A 23,414-nucleotide genomic window follows, 5' to 3' on the forward strand; every position below is an offset into this window, starting at 1 on the left:
CTTTCCCTCCCAGAACCTCTGGGGGGAGCGAGGGGACAGGACGGCGTGGGGCGCCGCCCGCGGGCACCTGCCGTCCTCCCGTCCGTCAGCCCGGGGGCGGCAGAGGGCAGGCCGACCCCGCCCGGTCTCCGGCACCAGAGGCCCGGGGAGCACCGGGGGGCAGAGGGTGGGTACCGGACCCAGAGTGCGTGCTGCCCCTCCCGGGGTGGGGTCTCCGCCCTGTCTGCACAGGGGCAGCGCCTTAGGTCCAAGAGGGGGCACCGCGGGAGGCTTCGTCCTCACAACCCCTCCGCCTCACGGCTGCCCCTGCGGCTCCGCGCAGTGCGGCCCAGACCCGCGGGCCCGCCCCGCAGCCCGAACCCGCCCCGGCGACCAGAGGCACCGCCTCCCGGACCGCCCCGCCCCGCCCCCGCCCGCCCGGAAGGAGACGCGGACACGCGGTGCGGGCGCCCAGCGGGCTCAGACTTTATTGCCTCCGGGCCGGGCCGGCTCAGAAGACCCTCGCCGACTGCAGCTCCAGGTCGCCGCCCACCTCCAGCAGCCGCACGCGCGCCGGCGGGATGCGGTAGCGGAAGAGGTGGAACTCCTCGTCGCCCGCCACGGCCTGCGGGGCGGAGGCGCAGGCTCAAGGCCGGGCCGCGGGCTCCCCCGCCCCCTCCCGCGCCGGCCACCCGCTTCTGGCTCGCTTTGCCCGGCCCCGCACACCCTGTCCCGCTGGCGCCCGGAGCTGGCACCGCGGAGGGACGGGGACGGGGACGGCTGCCAGCTCTGCCCAGCCTTTGCTGCCCCCGCCGCCACGCCTTGCGGGCCTCCCCCACCCGCAGGAGGGATGTGGGTCCCGGCGCCACCCCGCGGCAGGGACACACCTTGAACCCCTCCTCCGTGGCGATGAGGAGCACCTCGAAGGGCTGCCCACGCTGGAAGGGAAGGCCGCGGCCGCGCTCCTCCTGGCCCCAGCCCCCGCGCTCCTTGGTGTTGAAGACCACCGTGGACTCGTCCATCCGGGGGTTGAAGTGCAGCGCAGCCTCGGCGCCCTCCTCCTCCCCGCACAGCAGGTTCACGTGAAACCTGGGGAAGGGTAGATGTCACCAGCCATGAAGCACCCAGACCAAGGCCAAGGCCAATGAGTTAAGACTCACCATGGAACAAACCCAGGTTTGCAGGGACCTGAGTCTGTTACACCCACAGAGGGACCGCTGTGGACTGGAGCAGGGAACCCCGAGGCAGGCAGGCCAGACCCTCACTGCACACACATCACCAGCAAGGATGGCTAGGCTGTGCCTGCGCTGCCCTCCTGCCCGCAGAGTCTGGGAGGTTGTTGGCAAGGAGTCGTGATGCTGATGGCCAGGTGCTCAGACTCCCAGCATGCCCCCTGTGGCCAGGGGCCTCGAAGGCTACCAGGGACCCAGGAGTCGCAGGCACCCTGGGTCCCAGGAAGCCAGGCGTTCCCACACTCAGGAAGACATCCATTGATCGCTCAGGCTCTCACATGCCCAGGACGCGTCAAATCACAGGACATACTTCCAGAGTTCCGAGTGACTCCGTTTGGAAGTCCTAGAACCGTAGGCAGGAAGCCTGAAATGGTCTTGGAACCCACAGATTCTTAGGGACCCAGCTCCCAAATCAGCGGACACATTTGTGGAACACCAGATTTCAAAAGCTTGGCAATGGCCTGGGATTCCAAACCCTGGTGGGCAAAGGTGGCTCTGGGGCCCTCTCCTCCGGGGCCCTCACAGTCAGTCAGCTGGGCTGAGACCTCCACGCACCCCCACCCCTTACCTCTGGAAACTGGGTCACTCTGGAGTCTCACCTGCGAGCCTTGTCGGGCACAACACCACGGATTCTAATCACATTGCCCACTCTGACACCCTCGGGCAGCGAGGTCTTGTGTGGCACGTTCTGCAAGAGTCCGAATGGGAGGGGATGAGGGAACCAAGGGACCAAGGGGTGAGACAGGCGGGTCAGCCCAGGGAGAAAACCACCAGGACCCAGACCAGCACCATCAGAGGACAAAGGCACAGAGAAGCAGAGGCAGACACAGGCAGGAGTTGTGAAGGGAAGCACTGAGGATGAACAGAAAAGCCTTCAGGCAGACAAGCCAAGGGGGCATGGAGCATCGGGATGGGGAGGGGGGGGTCCACGCAAAAGGCAGCCCGGGCACTTCACAGCACAGCTGACACCCACGTTCTCCTCCGGGCAGGAGACTTCAGCCAGGCCCCAGCCCCTCCCCTAGGCTGGGGCAACCTTGGGTCCAAGGCCCCCCCAACCCTCAGACACTAGGACACTCACGGAGCTCCCTGCCATGGCTGGGACGGTGGGACAGGCAATGGTGGTGTCAGGTATGGCTGCTGGGGCCTTAAGTTGAAAGCGGGTGTGGCTGGGCCTGGTGACTCATCCGTCTTTCCAAATCCACCACCCACGCCTGGCACAGACCCTGGCCCTGGGGCCAGGGTGGCCCAGCTCCCTCCTCCTGGCGCCTCTCCCCCTTCCCTTCATCCAGGCCCATTTCCAGCCTCCATAGCCCAACACTAGAGAGAGCCAGGCTAGGACGGGTGGGGCGGGGTGGGGAGTGCGGAAAGGTGGCTCTGAAGTCCAGGCATGGGAAGGGGGGGAAGGGGGGCTAGGCAGAAACCCCTCCTACAGCCTAGCAGCCCTCCTCTGCGCCTTCACCCCTCGCAGGGAAGAGGCTGCTCCAGAATGGAGAATGGAAACTTTGGGTGGAAACCAGACTCAGCACCTGCCCACACCTGCCCCCACTCTGCCCAGGCCTCCCCGCCCCTCACCACAACCACACAGGAGTCACCCAGGTGCTGGTGGAGCATGTGCCTTGGGGACAGAGGATGGGCAACCGCTCTTAGGTGGAGGCGCCAAGCTCCCCGTTCGGTGGTGGAGAAAGCACAGGCTTGGGGATTGGGGGGGGGGGGGCGGGGGCAGCCTGTCTGCCAAGGCCTCCCAGGCGGGAAGGGCCTTCCCTGCCTGAGCTGGAGTCCAGGCTGTGTACCACGGGCAGGTCATCAGACTGTAAACATCGAGGACAGTGCGGTTGAGGCTAGAGTACCAACTGCTGCGGGTGGAGAGAGCCCCAGTGATGGACTCCATGGCTCTTACCAACGAGGTGGCCATGTCTGTCCCAGTCTGTGCTACTGTATCCCAATGACACACCCTCTCCCAGGTGCCTCACGTGGGTGCCCACTCCTCCACAGGCTGCCGACCTGCAGGTCCCAGCTTGACCCTGGCTTTGGGCCAGATGAGTTCAGTCTGCTATCAGTTTGCTTTCTGCTTTATTTCTGATGGCTCAGATGTGCGCGCCCTGGATGATCCTTATTCATTGGCGGAGGCTATCTTCACATCAGGGCTGGGGACACATTTTCCAGAGCACCGTTTTTCATTTCAGGATGTTTAGTGCACAGGAAGACCACCAGGGCTGCTTTGGTACGTAAATGAACTTCAAAATTAAAACACACTAATATTCTAAAATCTGATGTTTGGTTTTTTTTTTTAATGAGGAACCCTTAAGTTCTATTTATAAACATAGGAAGTTGTACCAATGCCAAGTAACCATTTTCTGTTGTGTGTTTTTTTGTTTGATAGACTTATTTTTAAAAATATATATTTTATTGATTTTTTACAGAGAGGAAGGGAGAGAGATAGAGTTAGAAACATCAATGAGAGAGAAACATCAATCAGCTGCTTCCTGCACACCCCCTACTGGGGATGTGCCCGCAACCAGGTACATGCCCTTGACCGGAATCGAACCTGAGAACCTTTTTTTTTTTTTTTCATCCACTTAAGCTGTAATTTTTTTTTTTTTTAATTTTTTAATGACTTTATTTGAGCCAAAATTGTCGACAATTGCCGGGAAGCAAAACCTCAACGGATTGAGAGAATGCTCTGAAGAATGGCGGTTTACATTTCTCTATTTATACACCGAAATCAAAGGAGGGACATAGGTGAGTTACATGAAATTCATTGGTGATGGAGTAAGGAGGCGGGAGAAAGCAAAGCAGTGTGAAACTCCTGGGATTGGATAAAAAGTAAAATGATGGAGGTGTACTTAGGTGGGTACAGGAACAATTAACATGATAAAGAAGGAATTTGAGGCATCTATCCTGGCGCCCACATTTGGTTGATCCCCAGGGGCTCTGGAAAAAGGGAAGTTACAAGTTACCCAGACATCTCACAGATATGTTATCTTAGAGGCAAAAAGGCAAATGGGCTCAGTAAAAAGATCAAAGTTGATCTTTGGGAAAATATCTGGGACATGACTACCTACTATAACCTGTTAGATATTTAATTTTCAAACCATCTTTTGTGGTTATCTTAGGTCTCTGGGTTTGCAAGACTGCCACACAGGCCTTCCCTGAGCTTGTTAGGTTAGCAGATGTAAGCTGTAATTTAATGTTGATCTTTCTTCTAACAGATTATTTTCTAAATCAGCGACTGACAATTTTTTTTTCCTGTACAACAAATCAGATCATGAATATTTTAGGCTTTAAGAGCCAAACAGTCCCTCTCACAGCTATTCAACTGTACCGTTGGTGTAAGAGCAGTTGTAGACAATATAAGTGAATGGGTATGGCTGAGTTCTAAAAAAAACTTTATGACAAAGAAGTGGTGGGCCATAGTCTGCCAGTTCCTGTAAATAATTGTTCCTTAAGCTCAGTAGGCAGTATGGCTTATGTGTACGACCAAAGAGATTCAGCCCATTAACATTGACAACCTATTTGGGGGCTACATTTTTCTCCCTTTTCTTCTGGGCTCTTTGCTCCACCCCAGAACGGCTGGGCTGCCCTCCATACATGTGGCCTTTGAATGATAAAAGTGTTGGAATTCAAGGTAATGTGTAAGCCCAGTGTGATGACATTACAAAGTGTTGCCCACAGGTGCCATGGGGTCAGCACATGGTCAGAGGGGGTAAGTTAGGAAAGCTGCCTTGTCAGGCATTAAATGTTAGACTGCTCTGGAAAAGCAAAGGTAGATGTGGTCTTGGGAAAAAGAACTTGGGGAAGGAACAGAGGACAATGAGATGAGCCAGGGCGGTGGGGGGATGATGAGAATGAACCAACTCTGTGAAGGAACAGGGGAGAACGATAAGAATTGTCCCGAGTGGAGAGCAGTGAAGAGTCGGGGCTTTGGAAATCAAATGCCTCGCTCCAAATCCAAACTCTCCCCCTTTCCCAGAGAAGTTACTCCAACTTCCTATGCCTCTGTTTTCTCATTGTAAGATGAGGACAAAAAGAGGCCTACCTCCCCGGAGCAGCCAGGCCCTGAGCAGCCAGGCCCGGAGCAGCCAGGCCCGGAGTTGAACCTGGGACCCTTGAGTCCACAGGCCAATGCTCTATCCACTGATCCAAACCGGTTTCGGCTGATAGACTTATTTTGTTATACTCTCTTAACATACAGTATTTTAGGCTGCATGGGAATTTTGCTTTAGATTAAATCTGAAGTATTTCCATTATCCAAAAAAGTCTCCAAGTCGTAATGAATTCTTGTAAGTTCCATGCCGTGGTTGTGAATACCTGTTGTTCCTCCTCTTCCTTTCCCTCCTCTGCTGGACTCTTGGGTCCTACAGCCTGCAGGTGGCTGAGCATGGCTGCCTCCTTGGGGCGGAGGCCATGGGGCCAGAGTGGGCTGCATCCAGCTGGGGTGTCAGAGGAGCAGGTGAGGAGCAGGCTGACCCTCCGGGTGTGGGGTTGGGGAAAAGGAGGGAAGCAGGAGAGGGGGTGCCCAGCCCTGAGCAGGGAAGTGGTGTCTGTCCAGGGGTGGGACCCACTGAAAGGTACTTCACCCGGCAAGGCCAGGAGGGGGTTCCCTGGGGAGAACCGCTGAGTGGGTGTCAGGATCGCAGACCACTCTTTGGAGGGTTACAGATCGGGAAAAGGGGAAAGCCCATGAGTGTGTGAGCTTGCGGTGGAATTAGAGGAATACTTCTGAGCTAATGATTTATGAATTGGTCTTTCCTTGGGGGTGGGGCCAATGTCTTTTTTAAATAGTTTTTATTATGCTAAAATATAAGTAACAGAATATTCACCTTGTACCCATGTTTGAATGGGCTAAGGCTGGCTCTGTGCGATTCAGTACTTTCCTATTGTTCGGCACCCATCCCACCGAGCATCTCCAGCTGGTTGCCTCCCCCAGCTCGGCTCTGCACACTAACAGCTCCCCACCCGCCCCAGGCTGTGGCAGACACCGTTTTGCTTTCGGCTTGTGGCTGTGACTACGCCAGGGACCGGGTATGGAGAGAACCAAACAGGAAATGCTCTACTGTGGCTGGGGAGGTATTTACGAACCGAAGCAGCCCTGGTGGTCTTCCTGTGCACTAAACATCCTGAAATGAAAAACGGTGCTCTGGAAAATGTGTCCCCAGCCCTGATGTGAAGATAGCCTCCGCCAATGAATAAGGATCATCCAGGGCGCGCACATCTGAGCCATCAGAAATAAAGCAGAAAGCAAGCTGATAGCAGACTGAACTCATCTGGCCCAAAGCCAGGGTCAAGCTGGGACCTGCAGGTCGGCAGCCTGTGGAGGAGTGGGCACCCACGTGAGGCACCTGGGAGAGGGTGTGTCATTGGGATACAGTAGCACAGACTGGGACAGACATGGCCACCTCGTTGGTAAGAGCCATGGAGTCCATCACTGGGGCTCTCTCCACCCGCAGCAGTTGGTACTCTAGCCTCAACCGCACTGTCCTCGATGTTTACAGTCTGATGACCTGCCCGTGGTACACAGCCTGGACTCCAGCTCAGGCAGGGAAGGCCCTTCCCGCCTGGGAGGCCTTGGCAGACAGGCTCCCCCCGCCCCCCCCCCCCCCCCAATCCCCAAGCCTGTGCTTTCTCCACCACCGAACGGGGAGCTTGGCGCCTCCACCTAAGAGCGGTTGCCCATCCTCTGTCCCCAAGGCACGTGCTCCACCAGCACCTGGGTGACTCCTGTGTGGTTGTGGTGAGGGGCGGGGAGGCCTGGGCAGAGTGGGGGCAGGTGTGGGCAGGTGCTGAGTCTGGTTTCCACCCAAAGTTTCCATTCTCCGTTCTGGAGCAGCCTCTTCCCTGCGAGGGGTGAAGGCGCAGAGGAGGGCTGCTAGGCTGTAGGAGGGGTTTCTGCCTAGTCCCCCCTTCCCCCCTTCCCATGCCTGGACTTCAGAGCCACCTTTCCGCACTCCCCACCCCGCCCCACCCTTCCTAGCCTGGCTCTCTCTAGTGTTGGGCTATGGAGGCTGGAAATGGGCCTGGATGAAGGGAAGGGGGAGAGGCGCCAGGAGGAGGGAGCTGGGCCGCCCTGGCACCCTGGCCCCAGGGCCAGGGTCTGTGCCAGGCGTGGGTGGTGGATTTGGAAAGACGGATGAGTCACCAGGCCCAGCCACACCCGCTTTCAACTTAAGGCCCCAGCAGCCATACCTGACACCACCATTGCCTGTCCCACCGTCCCAGCCATGGCAGGGAGCTCCGTGAGTGTCCTAGTGTCTGAGGGTTGGGGGGGCCTTGGACCCAAGGTTGCCCCAGCCTAGGGGAGGGGCTGGGGCCTGGCTGAAGTCTCCTGCCCGGAGGAGAACGTGGGTGTCAGCTGTGCTGTGAAGTGCCCGGGCTGCCTTTTGCGTGGAGCCCCCCCCCCTCCCCATCCCGATGCTCCATGCCCCCTTGGCTTGTCTGCCTGAAGGCTTTTCTGTTCATCCTCAGTGCTTCCCTTCACAACTCCTGCCTGTGTCTGCCTCTGCTTCTCTGTGCCTTTGTCCTCTGATGGTGCTGGTCTGGGTCCTGGTGGTTTTCTCCCTGGGCTGACCCGCCTGTCTCACCCCTTGGTCCCTTGGTTCCCTCATCCCCTCCCATTCGGACTCTTGCAGAACGTGCCACACAAGACCTCGCTGCCCGAGGGTGTCAGAGTGGGCAACGTGATTAGAATCCGTGGTGTTGTGCCCGACAAGGCTCGCAGGTGAGACTCCAGAGTGACCCAGTTTCCAGAGGTAAGGGGTGGGGGTGCGTGGAGGTCTCAGCCCAGCTGACTGACTGTGAGGGCCCCGGAGGAGAGGGCCCCAGGGCCACCTTTGCCCACCAGGGTTTGGAATCCCAGGCCATTGCCAAGCTTTTGAAATCTGGTGTTCCACAAATGTGTCCGCTGATTTGGGAGCTGGGTCCCTAAGAATCTGTGGGTTCCAAGACCATTTCAGGCTTCCTGCCTACGGTTCTAGGACTTCCAAACGGAGTCACTCGGAACTCTGGAAGTATGTCCTGTGATTTGACGCGTCCTGGGCATGTGAGAGCCTGAGCGATCAATGGATGTCTTCCTGAGTGTGGGAACGCCTGGCTTCCTGGGACCCAGGGTGCCTGCGACTCCTGGGTCCCTGGTAGCCTTCGAGGCCCCTGGCCACAGGGGGCATGCTGGGAGTCTGAGCACCTGGCCATCAGCATCACGACTCCTTGCCAACAACCTCCCAGACTCTGCGGGCAGGAGGGCAGCGCAGGCACAGCCTAGCCATCCTTGCTGGTGATGTGTGTGCAGTGAGGGTCTGGCCTGCCTGCCTCGGGGTTCCCTGCTCCAGTCCACAGCGGTCCCTCTGTGGGTGTGACAGACTCAGGTCCCTGCAAACCTGGGTTTGTTCCATGGTGAGTCTTAACTCATTGGCCTTGGCCTTGGTCTGGGTGCTTCATGGCTGGTGACATCTACCCTTCCCCAGGTTTCACGTGAACCTGCTGTGCGGGGAGGAGGAGGGCGCCGAGGCTGCGCTGCACTTCAACCCCCGGATGGACGAGTCCACGGTGGTCTTCAACACCAAGGAGCGCGGGGGCTGGGGCCAGGAGGAGCGCGGCCGCGGCCTTCCCTTCCAGCGTGGGCAGCCCTTCGAGGTGCTCCTCATCGCCACGGAGGAGGGGTTCAAGGTGTGTCCCTGCCGCGGGGTGGCGCCGGGACCCACATCCCTCCTGCGGGTGGGGGAGGCCCGCAAGGCGTGGCGGAGGGGGCAGCAAAGGCTGGGCAGAGCTGGCAGCCGTCCCCGTCCCCGTCCCTCCGCGGTGCCAGCTCCGGGCGCCAGCGGGACAGGGTGTGCGGGGCCGGGCAAAGCGAGCCAGAAGCGGGTGGCCGGCGCGGGAGGGGGCGGGGGAGCCCGCGGCCCGGCCTTGAGCCTGCGCCTCCGCCCCGCAGGCCGTGGCGGGCGACGAGGAGTTCCACCTCTTCCGCTACCGCATCCCGCCGGCGCGCGTGCGGCTGCTGGAGGTGGGCGGCGACCTGGAGCTGCAGTCGGCGAGGGTCTTCTGAGCCGGCCCGGCCCGGAGGCAATAAAGTCTGAGCCCGCTGGGCGCCCGCACCGCGTGTCCGCGTCTCCTTCCGGGCGGGCGGGGGCGGGGCGGGGCGGTCCGGGAGGCGGTGCCTCTGGTCGCCGGGGCGGGTCCGGGCTGCGGGGCGGGCTCGCGGGTCCGGCCGGTACTTAGTAAAACCACAGGCCGGGTCCCTGAATACCGGACAGGGAGACGGTACGTGAAACTATCAGCCCCGCTCCACCCTCCGGCCCCGCCTCTCGGTGCTTCCCGGCCTCTCGGCGCTGGAGGCACCGGGCGGGGCGGGCGGGAGGCAGGGGCGTCGCCGCCCCCGATCCGGACGATCCCCACCCGCGAGCGCCGCGGGGAAGACGCGTCCTGAGCGGCGGTGCCCCCGGAGGGGCGGGGACGCAATGGGCGGCGCTCCAGGTCCCTGGGCTGCGGGGGCGGCGGCTCAGACCACATTTCTCCCTCGGTTCCCGCACGCGGCTCTGCAGGGGAAGGGAAGCGTTTGCTCCGCCCACCCCAGACCACCGAGGGGGTGATTATCTGGTGGAGGTGGGGGCGGGGGAGGAGGCTAAGGAAGCGGAGGGTCGTTGGGTAACCACCAAATGGCCTTTAGCATGGGGGTAGCCGGCACCATGCAGCGTCCTGGGGCCCCCGACCTCCCAGAGGTTGTCCGATGGGCTGTGGATGGAACCGGCCGGTGGCGGGGTGCGAGGGTGGGGAATCTGGGAGCTTTGGGAAGCTGGCGAATTGTCATCCCCATGGACATTACAATCTTTTTGTTTATTTGTATTTTGATTGATTTCAGAGAGGAAAGGAGAGTGAGAGAGAGAGAGAGAGACATCAATGGTAACAGAATCATTGATTGGCTGCCTGGTCCCCTACTGGGAATAGAGACCCCAACCCCGGGCACGAGCCCTGACCAGAATGGAACCGGACCCTTCATTCCGCAGGCTGAGGCTCTATCCACTGAGCAAACCGGCCAGGGCCATCTTAGCCGTCTGCAGGAGCCTGTTTTACCTGGGTTTCCCTGCGGAAGAGGGCAAATCCTGTGGGACCCCAAGCCAGCGGCTGGAGCCCTGCTAGGACCGGAGCTTTTTACGCACTTTGCGAGCCCCCACCTGCATCGCCTCCCTTCTGAGTATGTTTCTGGGCAGGCCGTTGGATTGAGGGTCCCCCAGTTCAGTAGGAAACCTGGAAAGACTGGCATTCACTGGTACTCAGGAATCACAGTTACATGGATTAATTTTTAGTTTGTGTCATGTAATTTGTGAACATTGAAATAAATTTGTAAAAGTAACATCCATATGGTACAAATTTCAGATAGTGATTAGGTAGTGGCCTATGTGTTAATTTCCCATTTTTCACCGCTGTTTTACTGTGTATATATAGTGCAGAATATTATTATTTTCCTTTTGAGTTGTTAGCCCTTTATTAGCAATTAAAATAGAAGGTATCCAGTGCACAACAAGGTAGTAATCCTACCTAATGAAAGATGCAAATTAACCATTACTCTCTACCCTCACAAGCCACGCCCACCAGCCAATCAGAGCGAGTATGTATAAACCTATCTAAGATGGCTGCAGCCACAGAGAGCAGGAGGGAGGTTTAGGTTTCCCAGGCAATGGAAGAAGCCAAACTTTCCGCCTGCCCTAGCAGGCCTAAGCCTCCACTCAAGGCTATTTTTCAATTATAGAAGGTAAACAAATCCAAACAGAAATGGCAACAGCCATGAAGCAAGCAGAAGGCTTGGCTCTGCTCCAGGCTACAAAGTTTCAATTGAAGAAGGGAGATAAATTCCAGATACCAGGGCCTCTGCTTGGGTCGCCAAGGGGCGTGGCTGGCCTGCAAACCACCATAGGCCCCTCGCTCAGGCTGTCCCACGCCCCAAGGGAACCCCCACCCTGATTCAGGACACCCTTCAGTGCAAACCAGCTGGCCCCCACCAATGCACCAGGCCTCTATCCTATCTAATAAAAGGGTAATATGCAGATTGACCATCACTCCAACACACAAGATGGCTGCCCCCCTCTGGTCAAAGATCCTGCCCCTATGTGGACACAAGATGGCCAGCAGGGGAGGGCAATTGCAAGGCACCAGGCCTGCAAGGGAGGGCAGTTGAGAGGGACCAGGCAAGCAGGGGAGGGCCGTTGGAGGCGATCAACCCCGCAAGGGAGGGCAATTAGGAGTGACCAGGTTGGCATGCAGAAGCAGTTAGGGGCAATCAGGAAGGCAGGCAGGTGAACAGTTGGGAGCCAGCAGTCCTTGATTGTGAGAGAGATGTCCGATTGCCTGTTTAGACCCGATCGGACATCCCTCGAGGGGTCCCAGATTGGAGAGGGTGCAGGTAGGACTGAGGGACACCTCTCCTCCATGCACAAATTTCATGCACCAGGCCTCTAGTTGACTATAACTGGAGATTTTTTTTTTTTTTTTTTTTTTTTTTTTTTACAGAAGTAAAATGTTCTTTTATTTTAAAAGGCTAAAATTAAAAGAGAGCAAATAAAAGTTCATCTGCTCGTTCAAAGGATGTTTTGCACATATATAGTTGTTAAAAACATCTGAGTATCCACCAAAATACTTAAGAGTGGTTAATAGTTGTTAATCAGTATCAGTGGTGTTAGCTTGGAGGGGCCCAAATGCCTGCCATTTTTATCTTTTTGCTTTTTAAACAAACATACACTAGTTTTTATGCTCCACATGAAGAAGTCACTGGCAGGTTAGAGGCACAGGCCTCGAAAAGCTCTAATGTATAACAACGATGACCACCCCCTGGAACCCACCGCGATTTCAAGGACACAAGCAGAAAGCCCCGAGATCAGCAACTGCTCCAGCGCAATCTGACAGCCATGACCACCCATTTCCAACACAGAAGACAGCAGAGGCGGCTGGAGCAGGCGCTGCTGGGGGCTCAGGTTAAAAATTCCCTCTCGCTATTATATTTTATTTTAGTTTAGTTTTTTATTTTATTTATTTATTTATTTATTTATTTATTTAAATACATTTTATTGATTTTTTTACAGAGAGGAAGGGAGAGAAATAGAAAGTTTAAAACATCGATGAGAGAGAATCATCAATCAGCCACCTCTTGCACAACCCCCACCAGGGATGTGCCCGCAACCAAGGTATATGCCCTTGACCGGAATCAAACCCGGGACCTTTCAGCCCACAGGCCGATGCTCTATCCACTGAGCCACACTGGTTTCAGCTCGCCCGTTCACTTTAGACTCCCCCCGCTTATTATATTTTAATACAAATGACTTATAGGGCAAGCGCTAGAGGTTCAGACCTTTGACAAGAATGTGACGGGGCTCCGTGATGCTAAACAGAGATCTTCCAGGAATCGTTTTTAGAGAGGATGCGATTTGGGAATAAAACTGCATTTAGCATCTTTGGCCCCTCATGCCTCTGCATAGAATCTTGAAAAACTAGAGGAATTTTATTTACCAATTAGGTATTATTGTTCCATCTTCACATCTCAAGGACGATTTAACTGTCAAGTATCAGCATGCTTAATCCAATTTTAAAAATCAACACTAGAGTCAGAAGGGTGGAGAAACCAAGATGGCGGCATGGGTAAATGCCTAACTGCAGCCTCGTACAATATATTTCAAAAAATATATCTAAAACACAAAATGGACATTATCCAGAACTACAGGAAAGTTGACTGCCTGGAAATTCTACAACTAGAAGGAAAAAGAAAACCAGAAGGAAAATCAGAGGAGCTATAAAACCTAAGGTACAGAGACACGGTGTGTGCATGGGGAGAGTACTGAGCCGGAGAGGAGGGGGTGGCTAAGTGCCTGCCTGGCGTTCCCTAGCGGGAAGGAGTTAAAAGCTCCAGACTGTGCTGAGCTCCAGTTCCGACTGCACTGAACCCCAGTTCTAGACCAGACTCTGGGGACCCAGGCTCATATGTAGGGAATCTGGGCTGTAAGGCAGAAACTCAGGGGAGTGGGGAAAAGGCAGAGTCCCTGAGGTGCGCACATTGCGTACAGTGGACGGACTGTTGACTGTGCCACTGGTTTGCCCTAGCAGGAAGGAGACAAAAGCTCCAGACTGCACTGAACCCCACTTCCAACCCCACTTCCAACTGCACTGAACCCCAGTTCTGGCTCATTGGGGGAGAGATTAGACTGGTAGCGGGCAAAACTCGAGGGCACCTTTCTCTCAGAGGTGCTTGCAGCGAGTACTGAAGGACACTGAGTAACACTGAGACTTAGGAACCTCATAGGGCGGGGCCTGTCGGAAAGCCAAGGCTGTAGGATCCACCCTGAAACTCCACCCCATCCAAGCAGAGCACAGAGGCTTTTGCAATTTTCCAAGTCTAGTCGGATAAGGCTGCCTTCTGTCATAGACACAGCTGGTCCTCACAGCCAATTCAGGGAAGCAGCAAAAATGCTGAGACAAGGAAACAGATCACAAACGAAAGAAATGGAGGACAACAAACGACTGGATATAGAGTTCAAAACCACGGTTATAAGGTTTTTCAAGAATTTCCTAGAAAAGGCCGATAACATACACGAGACCTATGAGGATATGATAAGGGATCAACTAGAAATAAAAGGGATCAACTAGAAATGAATACATTGTCTGAAATTTAAAAAAAATTATACAGAGTCCTAAAAACAGAATGGAAGATCACAGGAATCAAGTCAAAGATTTGGAACATAAAGAGCCAGAAGACACTCCTCTGCAGAAGCAAGAAGACAAGAGAATCCAGAAAGTTGAAGATAATGTAAGAAACATCTGGGACAACTTTAAGCGAACCAACATCAGAATTATGGGGGTCCCAGAAGATGAGAGAGAGCAAGATACTGAAAACATATTGAAAGAAATAATGACAGAAAACTTCCCCCACCTGGTGACAGAATTAGACTTACAAGTCCAGGAAGTGCACAGAACTCCAAACAAAAGGAACTCAAAGAGGATCACACCAAGACACATCATAATTAAAATTCCAAGAGCAGCCGAAGCTGGTTTGGCTCAGTGGATAGAGCATCGGTCTGCGGACTGAAAGGTCCCAGGTTCGATTCCGGTCAAGGGCATGTACCTTGGTTGCGGGCACATCCCCGGTAGGGGTTGTGCAAGAGACAGCTGGTCGATGTTTCTCTCTCATCGACGTTTCTAGCTCTCTATCTCTCTCCCTTTCTCTCTGTTAAAAATCAATAAAATATATTTTAAAAATAAAAATAAAAATAAAATTCCAAGAGCAAAAGACAAAGAGAGAATATTAAAAGCAGCAAGAGCAAAGCAGGTAGTTATCTATAAATGAGCACCCATACGACTGTCAGCTGATTTCTCTACAGAAACCATGTAGGCCAGATGGGAATGGCAAGAAATAGTCAAGATGATGAATAACAAGAACCTACAGCCAAAGATAATCTATCCAGCAAAGCTATCACTCAGAATCGAAGGCCAGATAAAGAGCTTCAAAATTAAAAAAAAGCTAAAGGAGTTCATCACCACCAAACCAGAATTCTATGAATTGCTGAAGGGAAAGAAAATAAAGATAAAAATTATGAACAACAAATATGTAACTATCAACAAGTGAATCTAAAAACCAAGGGAATTTAAAAATCTGATGAACAATATTAACTGGTGAATATAATAGAATCAGAGGTATGGAAGGGGAGTGAACTGACGATTCTCGGGGAAAAGGAGAGAGGGAGGTGTGGGAAGAGACTGAACATAAACTGTGCACCTATGGATGAGGACAATGGGGTTGGGGAAAGGGCAGAAGGTGGGGTGGGAACCTGGTGGAGGGGAGCAATGGTGGGGGGAAAATGAGGAACATTTGTAATAATATGAACAATAAATATATATTTTAAAAAATAAAAAATACAAATGACTTATAGATTCAATTTCATTATTAAAAAGCTCCCACCTTTTGAGTTTTTGTACAATTTGTAAAACTATTTTGAAAGCAGAGTAAGTCGCAGAATGAAAATTCAGGGTATAATAAATACAGGTTATTTTTTTAAAAACTGCCACAACTGGGCCATTACATTGCCATTTAAAAAATATGTTTTTAATTGTTTTTTTTTAATTACTTTATTGTGGGTGGGGCATATGTGGGGAGGGGTTTGGGATGAGAATGAGGGGATGAGGACAACTATGTGATACCATAATCAATAAAAAAAATACTTTATTTTCTATTATACTTTGCATTCAACACTATTTTAAAAATACATTTTTTATTAATTTTTAGAGGGAGAAAGATAGAGAGATAGAAACACCAATGACAGAGGAACATCATCAATTGGCTGTCTGCTACATGCATCCCTACTGGGAATGGAGCCCACAAGCTGGGAATGTACCCTGACTTGGAATCAAACTGAATAACTTTTGGTTTCTGGGTCGACACTCAATTGCTGAGCCAGCTGGGCACATTGCCATTTTAAAAAAGTAAAAATATTCCATGCCAGCCTTCCTTTCCTTGCCCTAAACTATAAAGTATTTTTTTTTAAATATTGTATTGATATTTTACACAGAGGAAGGGAGAGAGATAGAGAGCCAGAAACGTCGATGAGAGAGAAACATCGACCAGCTGCCTCTTGCACACCCCCTACCAGGGATGTGCCCGCAACCAACGTACATGCCCTTGACCGGAATCGAACCCGGGACCTTTCAGTCCGCAGACCGACGCTCTACCACTGAGCCAAACTGGTTTCGGCATAAAGTATTTTTTTATTGGTTTGAAGTAAAGGAAAGACTATTAGAAAAGAAGAACGTTCTATTGGTTTAAGGTTTCAGAATCCTCCAGACCAGGACCAGAATCTTGGTAAGGGTTTGGCTGAGACCTGGAACCCTACAAGTATGTGCAAGTGGCATCCCTGCGGAATCCGAGCTTCAGGGAATGTGAGTGCTCCAGCAGCATAGCTCACCAAACCATCTTGCCAGTTTCCACACTGACTGGCTGGGCACAATTCAGAAGAAAAAGCTCATCTTCATTCCATTCTTTTGGAGCTCTGTGAGAACCTTCAACAGCACCCAATGGGATGTCTTCATATAGTTTTACGGTATTTTTTCAAGTAATTGCTAAAAAATACAGGGTCTAATTGTTTATTGTATTCATATCCATTTTATGTAGATGTTCAATGACTCTATAAGTCTCCTTCTGGGATTCATCATAGTAACTGTAATGGAAACTCTGACTCAAATGGTAGAAATCAGAAGAAACCTCAAAAAGATTACCAGGATCCACTAGATATTTACTGAAGAGTTTCCAAGTTCCATCCTTTTGACTCACTCAGAGCTCCAACCAGGATAGAAATAATGGTAAACTCATCCTTATAGCTTTTCATGGTTTTAGCTATGTAAGGCAAATGCATTTCAACACTGTTTTCCTTCATCTGCAGAGACATGTGTTCAAATATTCCTGTCTTCCATGGTTCCCCATAAAAAAATATATATATTAGAGGCTTGGTGCACAAAATTGGTTCCCCTCAGCCCAGCCTGCATCCTCTCAAATCTGGGACCCCTCAGGAGGTTTCCAATTGCTGGTTAGAAATTGGGCCCAAACTGGCAGTCGGACATCTCTCTCATAATCAGTTCCACTGGCTCCTAACTGCTCACCTGCCTACCTGCCTGATCACCCCTAACTGCGCCCCCTGCTGACCTGGTTGCCACCAACTGCATCCCCCTCCCCCCACCGGCCTGGTTGCCCCTTACTGCCCCCCCCCATTTACCTGGCCACCTTTCACTGCCCCCCTCTGCCAGCCTGGTTGCCCCTCACTGCCCCCATCACCACCCTGGTTGTCCCAACTGCCCCCCTGCAGGCCTGATTGCCCCACGCAGCCTGTTCAGTTGTTCGTTCGGTTGCAATGGTCCCTTAGGCTTTTATATATATATAGATTTTAATGGAAGACAAACTTCATTTTTTTAATTGATTTTTTGGAGAGAGAGAGAAAAGGAGAGAAACATCAACCAGTGGCCTCCTGTATGGAACCTGACCAGGAACCAAACCCACAACCTGGAATCAAATCAGCAACCTTTTGGTGTACTGGAGGACATTCAACCAACTGAGGCACACTGCAAGGCTAGATCTTTATTTATTGATTTATTTTATTTTATTTTATTACTAGAGTCCAAAATTCATGCATGGGGTGGGAGGGGTGTGTGTCCCTCAGCCTAATTTGCACCCTCTCCAATCTGGGACCCCTCAAGGGATGTCTGACTGCTCATTTAGGCCCGATCTCAATGGGTGATGGGATCGGGCTAAACAGGCATTCAGACATCCCTCTCACAATACAGGACCGCTCACCTGCCTGCCTGCCTGAATGCCCCTAACTGCTTCTGCCTGCCAGCTTGATCACCCCCTAACCATTCCCCTGCCAGCCTGATTGACACCTAACTGCTACCCTGCCAGCCTGATTGCCCCTAACTGCTCTCCCTTGCTGGCCTGGTCACCCCTAACTTCCCTCCCTTGCCAGCCTGATTGCCCCTAACTTCCCTCCCTGCAGGCCTGGTCCCCCAACTGCCCTCCCCTACAAGCCTGGTCAACCCTAATTGCTCTCCCTTGCTGGCCTGGTCACCCCTAACTGCCCTCCCCTGTAGGCCTGTTCCCTCCCAACTGCCCACCCCTGCAGGTCTGGTCCCCCGCAACTGCCCTCCCCTGCTGGCCATCTTGTCGCAGCCATCTTGTGTCCACATGGGGGCGGCCCTCTTGTTGGAGTGACAGTCAATTTGCATATTACCTCTTTATTATATAGGATTTTTTTTTAGAGAGAGAGAGGAAGAGGGGGAGGGAGAGAAAGAGAGACAAATTTTGTTCCTCTTATTTATGCATTCATTGGTTGATTCTTGACCAAAATCGAGCCTATAATCTTGTTTTATCTAGTGGATGCTCTAACTAACTGAGCTTTCTGGCCAGGTCTCTGTAAATCTTTTTGTCGATATGAAGGTCATATAGAGTGCTCTATAATGGAAAGTACATATGGAGAGAGGATCACAAGATGAGAAGGACTGAGGATGCAAATTCTCTGAGTAATAGATGGATCCACTTGTTTATAAGCATGTCAAACAAATTTTGCAAAGTCTAGGATATGTAGTCAACATGCAATAATCAATTGCATTTTCCTATATTTATAATGAATAACTTGAAAATGAGATTAAGAAAACAATGTCCACATGTAATAGCATCAAAAAGAATAAACTTGCATATAAGCATAACCAATGGACGAGGAGAGGGCATGTATGGGAGTGGGGGGGATTGGTAAGATATATACATATATATATATATATATATTTAAATATATTTTATTGATTTTGTACAGAGAAGAAGGGAGAGAGATAGAGAGTTAGAAACATCGATGAGAGTCATCGATCAGCTGCCTCATGCACACCCCCTACTGGGGATATGCCCGCAACCAATGTACATGCCCTTGACCGGAATCGAACCCGGGACCCTTCAGTCCCCAAGCCGACGCTCTATCCATTGAGCCAAACCGGTCTCGGCTATATACATATATAATACCTTAATTAAAAAATGAAAGGAAAAAAAATGAAAGAAAAAAAATGTCAGAAAAGCTGCAAAAAAAAAAAAAGAATAAACTACTTAGGAATTAATCAAGGAGAAAGACATACACTGAAAATTATAAGACATTGCTGAAAGGCATTAAAGACATAAACAAATGAAAGACATTCCATTTTAATGGGTTGGGAGACACTATTCTTTAAATTTTAAGAATGACTTTTTGCCAAAATAGAAAAACCTATCTTATTTTTTTAAATAAATCTTTATTGTTCATATTATTACAAAATTCCTCATTTTCCCCCTCTCCACCAGATTCCCACCCCACCCTCTGCCCTTTCCCCACCCCACATTGTCCTCATCCATAGGTGCACAGTTTATGTTCAATCTCTTCCCGTACCCCCCACTCCTCTTTTCCCCGAGAATCGTCAGTCCACTCCCCTTCCATACCTCTGATTCTATTAAATTCAACAGTTAATATTGTTCATCAGATTTTTTAATTCCCTTAGTTTTTATTTATTTTTATTTTTATATATATTTTATTGGTTTTCTACAGAGATGAAAGGAGAGGGAGAGAGAGCCAGAAACATTCATGAGAGGGAAACATAGACCAGCTACTTCCTGCACACGCCCACCAGGGATGTGCCCGCAAGCAATGTACATGCCCTTGACCGGAATCAAACCTGGAACCTTTCAGTCTGCAGGCTGACACTCTATCCACTGAGCCAAACCGGTTTCGGCTCCCTTGGTTTTTAGATTTACTTGTTGATAGTTACGTATTTGTTGTTCATAATTTTTATCTTTATTTTCTTCCTCTTCCTAAAGAACCCTCTTCAGCAATTCATATAATTCTGGTTTGGAGGTGATGAACTCCTTTAGCTTTTTTTATTGGTGAAGCTCTTTATCTGGCCTTCGATTCTGAGTGATAGCTTTGCTGGGTAGAGTATTTTTGGCTGTAGGTTCTTGTTATTCATCACCTGGACTATTTCTTGCCATTCCCATCTGGCCTACATGGTTTCTGTAGAGAAATCAGCTGACAGTCGTATGGGTGCTCCTTTATAGGTAACTACCTGCTTTGCTCTTGTTGCTTTTAATATTCTCTCTTTGTCTTTTGCTCTTGGAATTTTAATTATGATGTGTCTTGGTGTGGTCCTCTTTGGGTTCCTTTTATTTGGGGTTCTGTGCACTTCCTGGACTTGTAAGTCTAATTCTATCACCAGGTGGGGGAAGTTTTCTGTCACTATTTCTTCCAGTGTGTTTTCGGCATCTTGCTCTCTCTCATCTTCTGGGACCCCCATAATTCTGATGTTGGTTTGCTTAAAGTTGTCTCAGAGATTTCTTACACTATCTTCAACTTTCTGGATTTTCTTGACTTTTTGCTTCTGCGGAGAAGTATCCTCTGGGTCTTTGTGTTCCAAATTTTTTACTTGATTCTTGTGATCTTCCATTCTTGTGATTCTTGTGATCTTTCCATTCTTGTGATTTTGTGATCTGTATAATATTTTTTTTATTTCTGGCAATGTAGTCTTTATTACTAGTTGATCCCTTTTCATATCCTCATAAGTCTCGTTTATTTTATTGGCCTTTTCTAAGAAATTCTTAAAAAACCTTATAACTGTGGTTTTAAACTCTATATCCAGTCGCTTGTTGTCCTCCATTTCTTTCGTTTGTGATCTGTTTCCTTGTCTCAGCATTTTTGCTACTTCCCTGAGTTGGTAGGGTGGCTTTGTGTGAAGGTGTCCTATATGGTTCAGTGGGTCAGCCTCCCAGTTACCTGAGGTGGACACTCTTGGTGCACCCCTTTGTGGTCTGTGTGTACAGTCTTTTGTAGTTAAGTCTTAATTGTTGGTATCTGACCTCCAGGCCAATTGGCTGTGAGGATCAGCTGTGTCTATGCCAGGAGACAGCCTCATTCAAAAGCCTCTGTGCTCAGCTTGGATGGGGCGGAGTTTCAGGATGGAGCCTACAGCCTTGGCTTCCTGTCAGCCCCGCCCTATGAGGTTCCTGAGTCTCAGTGTTCCTCAGTGTCCTTTGGTACTGGCTGCAAGCACCTCTGAGAGAAAGGTGCCTTAGAGTTTTGCTCACTGCCAGACAGTCTAGTCTCTCCCCCAATGAGCCCGGAACTGGGGTTCAAGTGCAGTTGGAAGTGGGGTTGAGTGCAGTCTGGAGCTTTTGTCTCCTTCCCACTAGGGCAATCAAGTGGCACAGTCAACAGTCAGCCTCTGCACGCAATGTGCAGGACTCCGGGACTGCCTTTCGCCGCTCCCCTGAGTTTCTGCCTTATAGCTTAGAATCCCTCTGTATGAGCCTGGGTCCCCAAGGTCTCGCCCAGAACTGGGGTTCAATGCAGTCGGAACTGGGGTTCAGCACAGTCTGAAGCTTTTATCTCCTTCCTGCTAGGGAACGCCAGCCAGGCACGCAGCCACCCCTCCTCTCTGACTCTGTCCTTTCCCCACCTGTGCACCGTGTCTCTGTACCTTGGGCTTTTACAGCTCCTCTGATTTTCCTTCTGGTTTTCTCTTTCCTTCTAGTTGTAGAATTTCCAGTCAGTCAACTTTTCTGTAGTTCTCGATGATGTCCACTTTATATTTTAGTTGTATTTTTTGAAATTGTTGTGTGACGCTGCACACAACAATTTAGGCGTTTACCTATGCCCGCCATCTTGGTTTCCTCAAAAAAAAACTATCTTTAAGTTTATATGGATTTGAAAGGAAAACTGAATAGAGAAAATCTTGAAGAAGGACATGGCTGAAGGACTCAGACTTCTTTATAGAAAAACTAGAGGCCTAGTGCACAAAATTTGTGCATGGGGGTTGGGGTTTCCCTCAGCCTGGCCTGCACCCTCTCCAATCTGGGACCCCCCTCAAATGATGTCCTACTGCTGATTTACAAGGATCTGGCCTAAACTGGCAGTCGGACATCCTTCTCACAATCCTGGACTGCTGGCTCCTGACAGCTCACCTGCCTGTCTGCCTGCCAGATTGCCTCTAACCACTCTTCCTGCCAGTCTCATAACCCTCAGCTGCCCCCTGTGCCAGTGTGCTTGCCCCCATTTTCCCTCCCTATTGGCATGCTCACCCCCAAATGACCTCCTGCTGGCCTGTTCACACCAAACTGCCCTCCAACTGACCCCCAATGATGGCCTGCTTGCCCCCAGATGGCTCCCCTGTTGCCCCGCCCCCCACCAGACTGATCACCCACGACTTCCCTCCCCTCCTGGCCTCTAACCCCCCACCATGGCTTTGTCCAGAAGAACATCTAGAAGGTCTTGCAGTCTAGTTCGCATATTACCTTTTTTTAAGCATAGATAGAAGCATGGGGGGCTAGCTGATTTTCCCAGATCAGGGCAGGGGTTCCCTTGGGATGTGGGGTAGCCTGGGCGAGGAGCCTGTGGTCATTTTCAGGCTGGCCACACCTCCATGGGTTGAGGGTCCCCACTGGGGGGCATGGCCAGGCTGGGTAAAGGAATAAGGGCTGTTTTCAAGCTGGACACCCCCCCTTAAAGGTGAGGGAAACCTTCTGGGGAGCCTGAACAGCCTGGGTGAGGGGCTGAGGGCTGTTTTCAAGTTGGCTATACCCCCTTCAGGGTGGGGGTTCCCACTGGGGTGCTGGGCCAGCCTGGGTGAGGGATAATGGATGTTTGCAGGCTAACCACACTCCCTGGTGATCCAGGCTCCCAGCCCCACCCCTTTTTTCTCTTTCTTTCAGCACCTGCTTGAACAGAGGCTAGGGCAGGCTGAAAGCAGGTATCTGGGATTTAATTATCTTCTATAATTGAAACTTTGTAACAGAGAGTGGAGGACAAGGCCAGCCAGCATGGTCAGGAAGCTTGGCTTCCTCCATTGCCCGGGGCAACCCAAGCCTCCTGCATGCTCCAGCTCTGTGGCCAGCGCCATCTTTGTTGGGATAATTTGCATACTCACTCCTGATTGGCTGGTGGGTGTAGTGGAGTGATGGTCAATTTGCATGTTTCTCTTTTGTTAGTGTAGATTGTTACAGGCAGAGAAAACCAAGATGGTGAAGAAGTAAATGCCTATATCACTGCAACCCACTCCCACTTCAAAATTACAACTAAAATATAGAACAACTATCATCCAGAACCACTGAAAGCTAGCTGAGTGGAAGTCCAGCAACTAGAGAAGTAAAGAAGAAAGCACTCTGAGACAGGTAGGAGGGGCAGAGGCATGGAACTGGCTGTACTGACACCCATGTTTGGTGTTTTAATTGGAGGAAGATCATCTCTGTGGAGGTGCCTATGAGGAGAAAGGGGTCCTAGCCCCACACCAGACCCCAAGCTGGGAAGTGAAGTTCCCATAACTATGGGCTCAGTGGGGATTGGGGCTCAGTGACACAGAGGCTGCTGGAGAGCCAGGTGTTCCTTTTATTTTTTTAAACATATTTTATTGATTTTTTTTTTACAGAGAGGAAGGGAGAAGGATAGAGATTTAGAAACATTGATGAGAAAGAAACAACATCGATCAGCTGCCTCCTGCACACTCCCCAGGTGTTCCTTTTAAAGGGCCAACACACACTGAACTTACAAGGTCCCACTTTCTCTGAGCTCCAACACCAGGGTGAGGCTCTGGGAGACCCAGATACTTATGAGGAGGAACTGGATTGTCTGGCATCAGGGCAGGAACTTGATGCCAGATAGAGGCATTCTCCTAGATGGAGGTTCCTGTGCTGGG

The 23,414-nt window shown here is 51.3% G+C and overlaps 2 protein-coding genes and 1 pseudogene across 4 annotated transcripts; 1 reads left to right on the top strand and 2 right to left on the bottom strand.

Moving 5' to 3' along the window:
* Nucleotides 1–441: 441 nt before the first annotated feature.
* On the bottom strand, nucleotides 442–3,138 carry LGALS7B (galectin 7B). Of its 2 annotated transcripts, none has more exons than XM_036408371.2 (4): nucleotides 3,109–3,138; nucleotides 1,811–1,899; nucleotides 867–1,068; nucleotides 442–604 (listed from the first exon to the last, which is right to left on the bottom strand). In XM_036408371.2, exons 1-4 carry the CDS (start codon nucleotides 3,121–3,123, stop codon nucleotides 491–493), a joined length of 420 nt encoding a protein of 139 aa, XP_036264264.1. In that variant the 5' UTR covers nucleotides 3,124–3,138; the 3' UTR covers nucleotides 442–490. The 2 variants fall into 2 exon arrangements, with proteins under 2 accessions (XP_036264264.1, XP_036264263.1); XM_036408370.2 differs by lacking the exon at nucleotides 3,109–3,138 and adding an exon at nucleotides 2,290–2,448.
* Nucleotides 3,139–6,480: 3,342 nt separating this feature from the next.
* On the top strand, nucleotides 6,481–9,295 carry LGALS7 (galectin 7). Of its 2 annotated transcripts, none has more exons than XM_036408316.2 (4): nucleotides 6,481–6,614; nucleotides 7,838–7,926; nucleotides 8,669–8,870; nucleotides 9,133–9,295. In XM_036408316.2, the coding sequence occupies exons 1-4, from the start codon at nucleotides 6,600–6,602 to the stop codon at nucleotides 9,244–9,246; spliced, it is 420 nt and encodes a 139-aa protein (XP_036264209.1). In that variant the 5' UTR covers nucleotides 6,481–6,599; the 3' UTR covers nucleotides 9,247–9,295. The 2 variants fall into 2 exon arrangements, with proteins under 2 accessions (XP_036264209.1, XP_036264208.1); XM_036408315.2 differs by lacking the exon at nucleotides 6,481–6,614 and adding an exon at nucleotides 7,301–7,444.
* A 6,708-nt stretch (nucleotides 9,296–16,003) lies between these two features.
* On the bottom strand, nucleotides 16,004–22,936 carry LOC118702262 (annotated as a pseudogene).
* Between the last annotated feature and the right edge of the window lie 478 nt (nucleotides 22,937–23,414).

Source organism: Pipistrellus kuhlii, unplaced genomic scaffold (genome assembly GCF_014108245.1).
Source record: "Pipistrellus kuhlii isolate mPipKuh1 unplaced genomic scaffold, mPipKuh1.p scaffold_m20_p_38, whole genome shotgun sequence".
Classification (NCBI taxonomy): Eukaryota; Metazoa; Chordata; class Mammalia; order Chiroptera; family Vespertilionidae; genus Pipistrellus; species Pipistrellus kuhlii.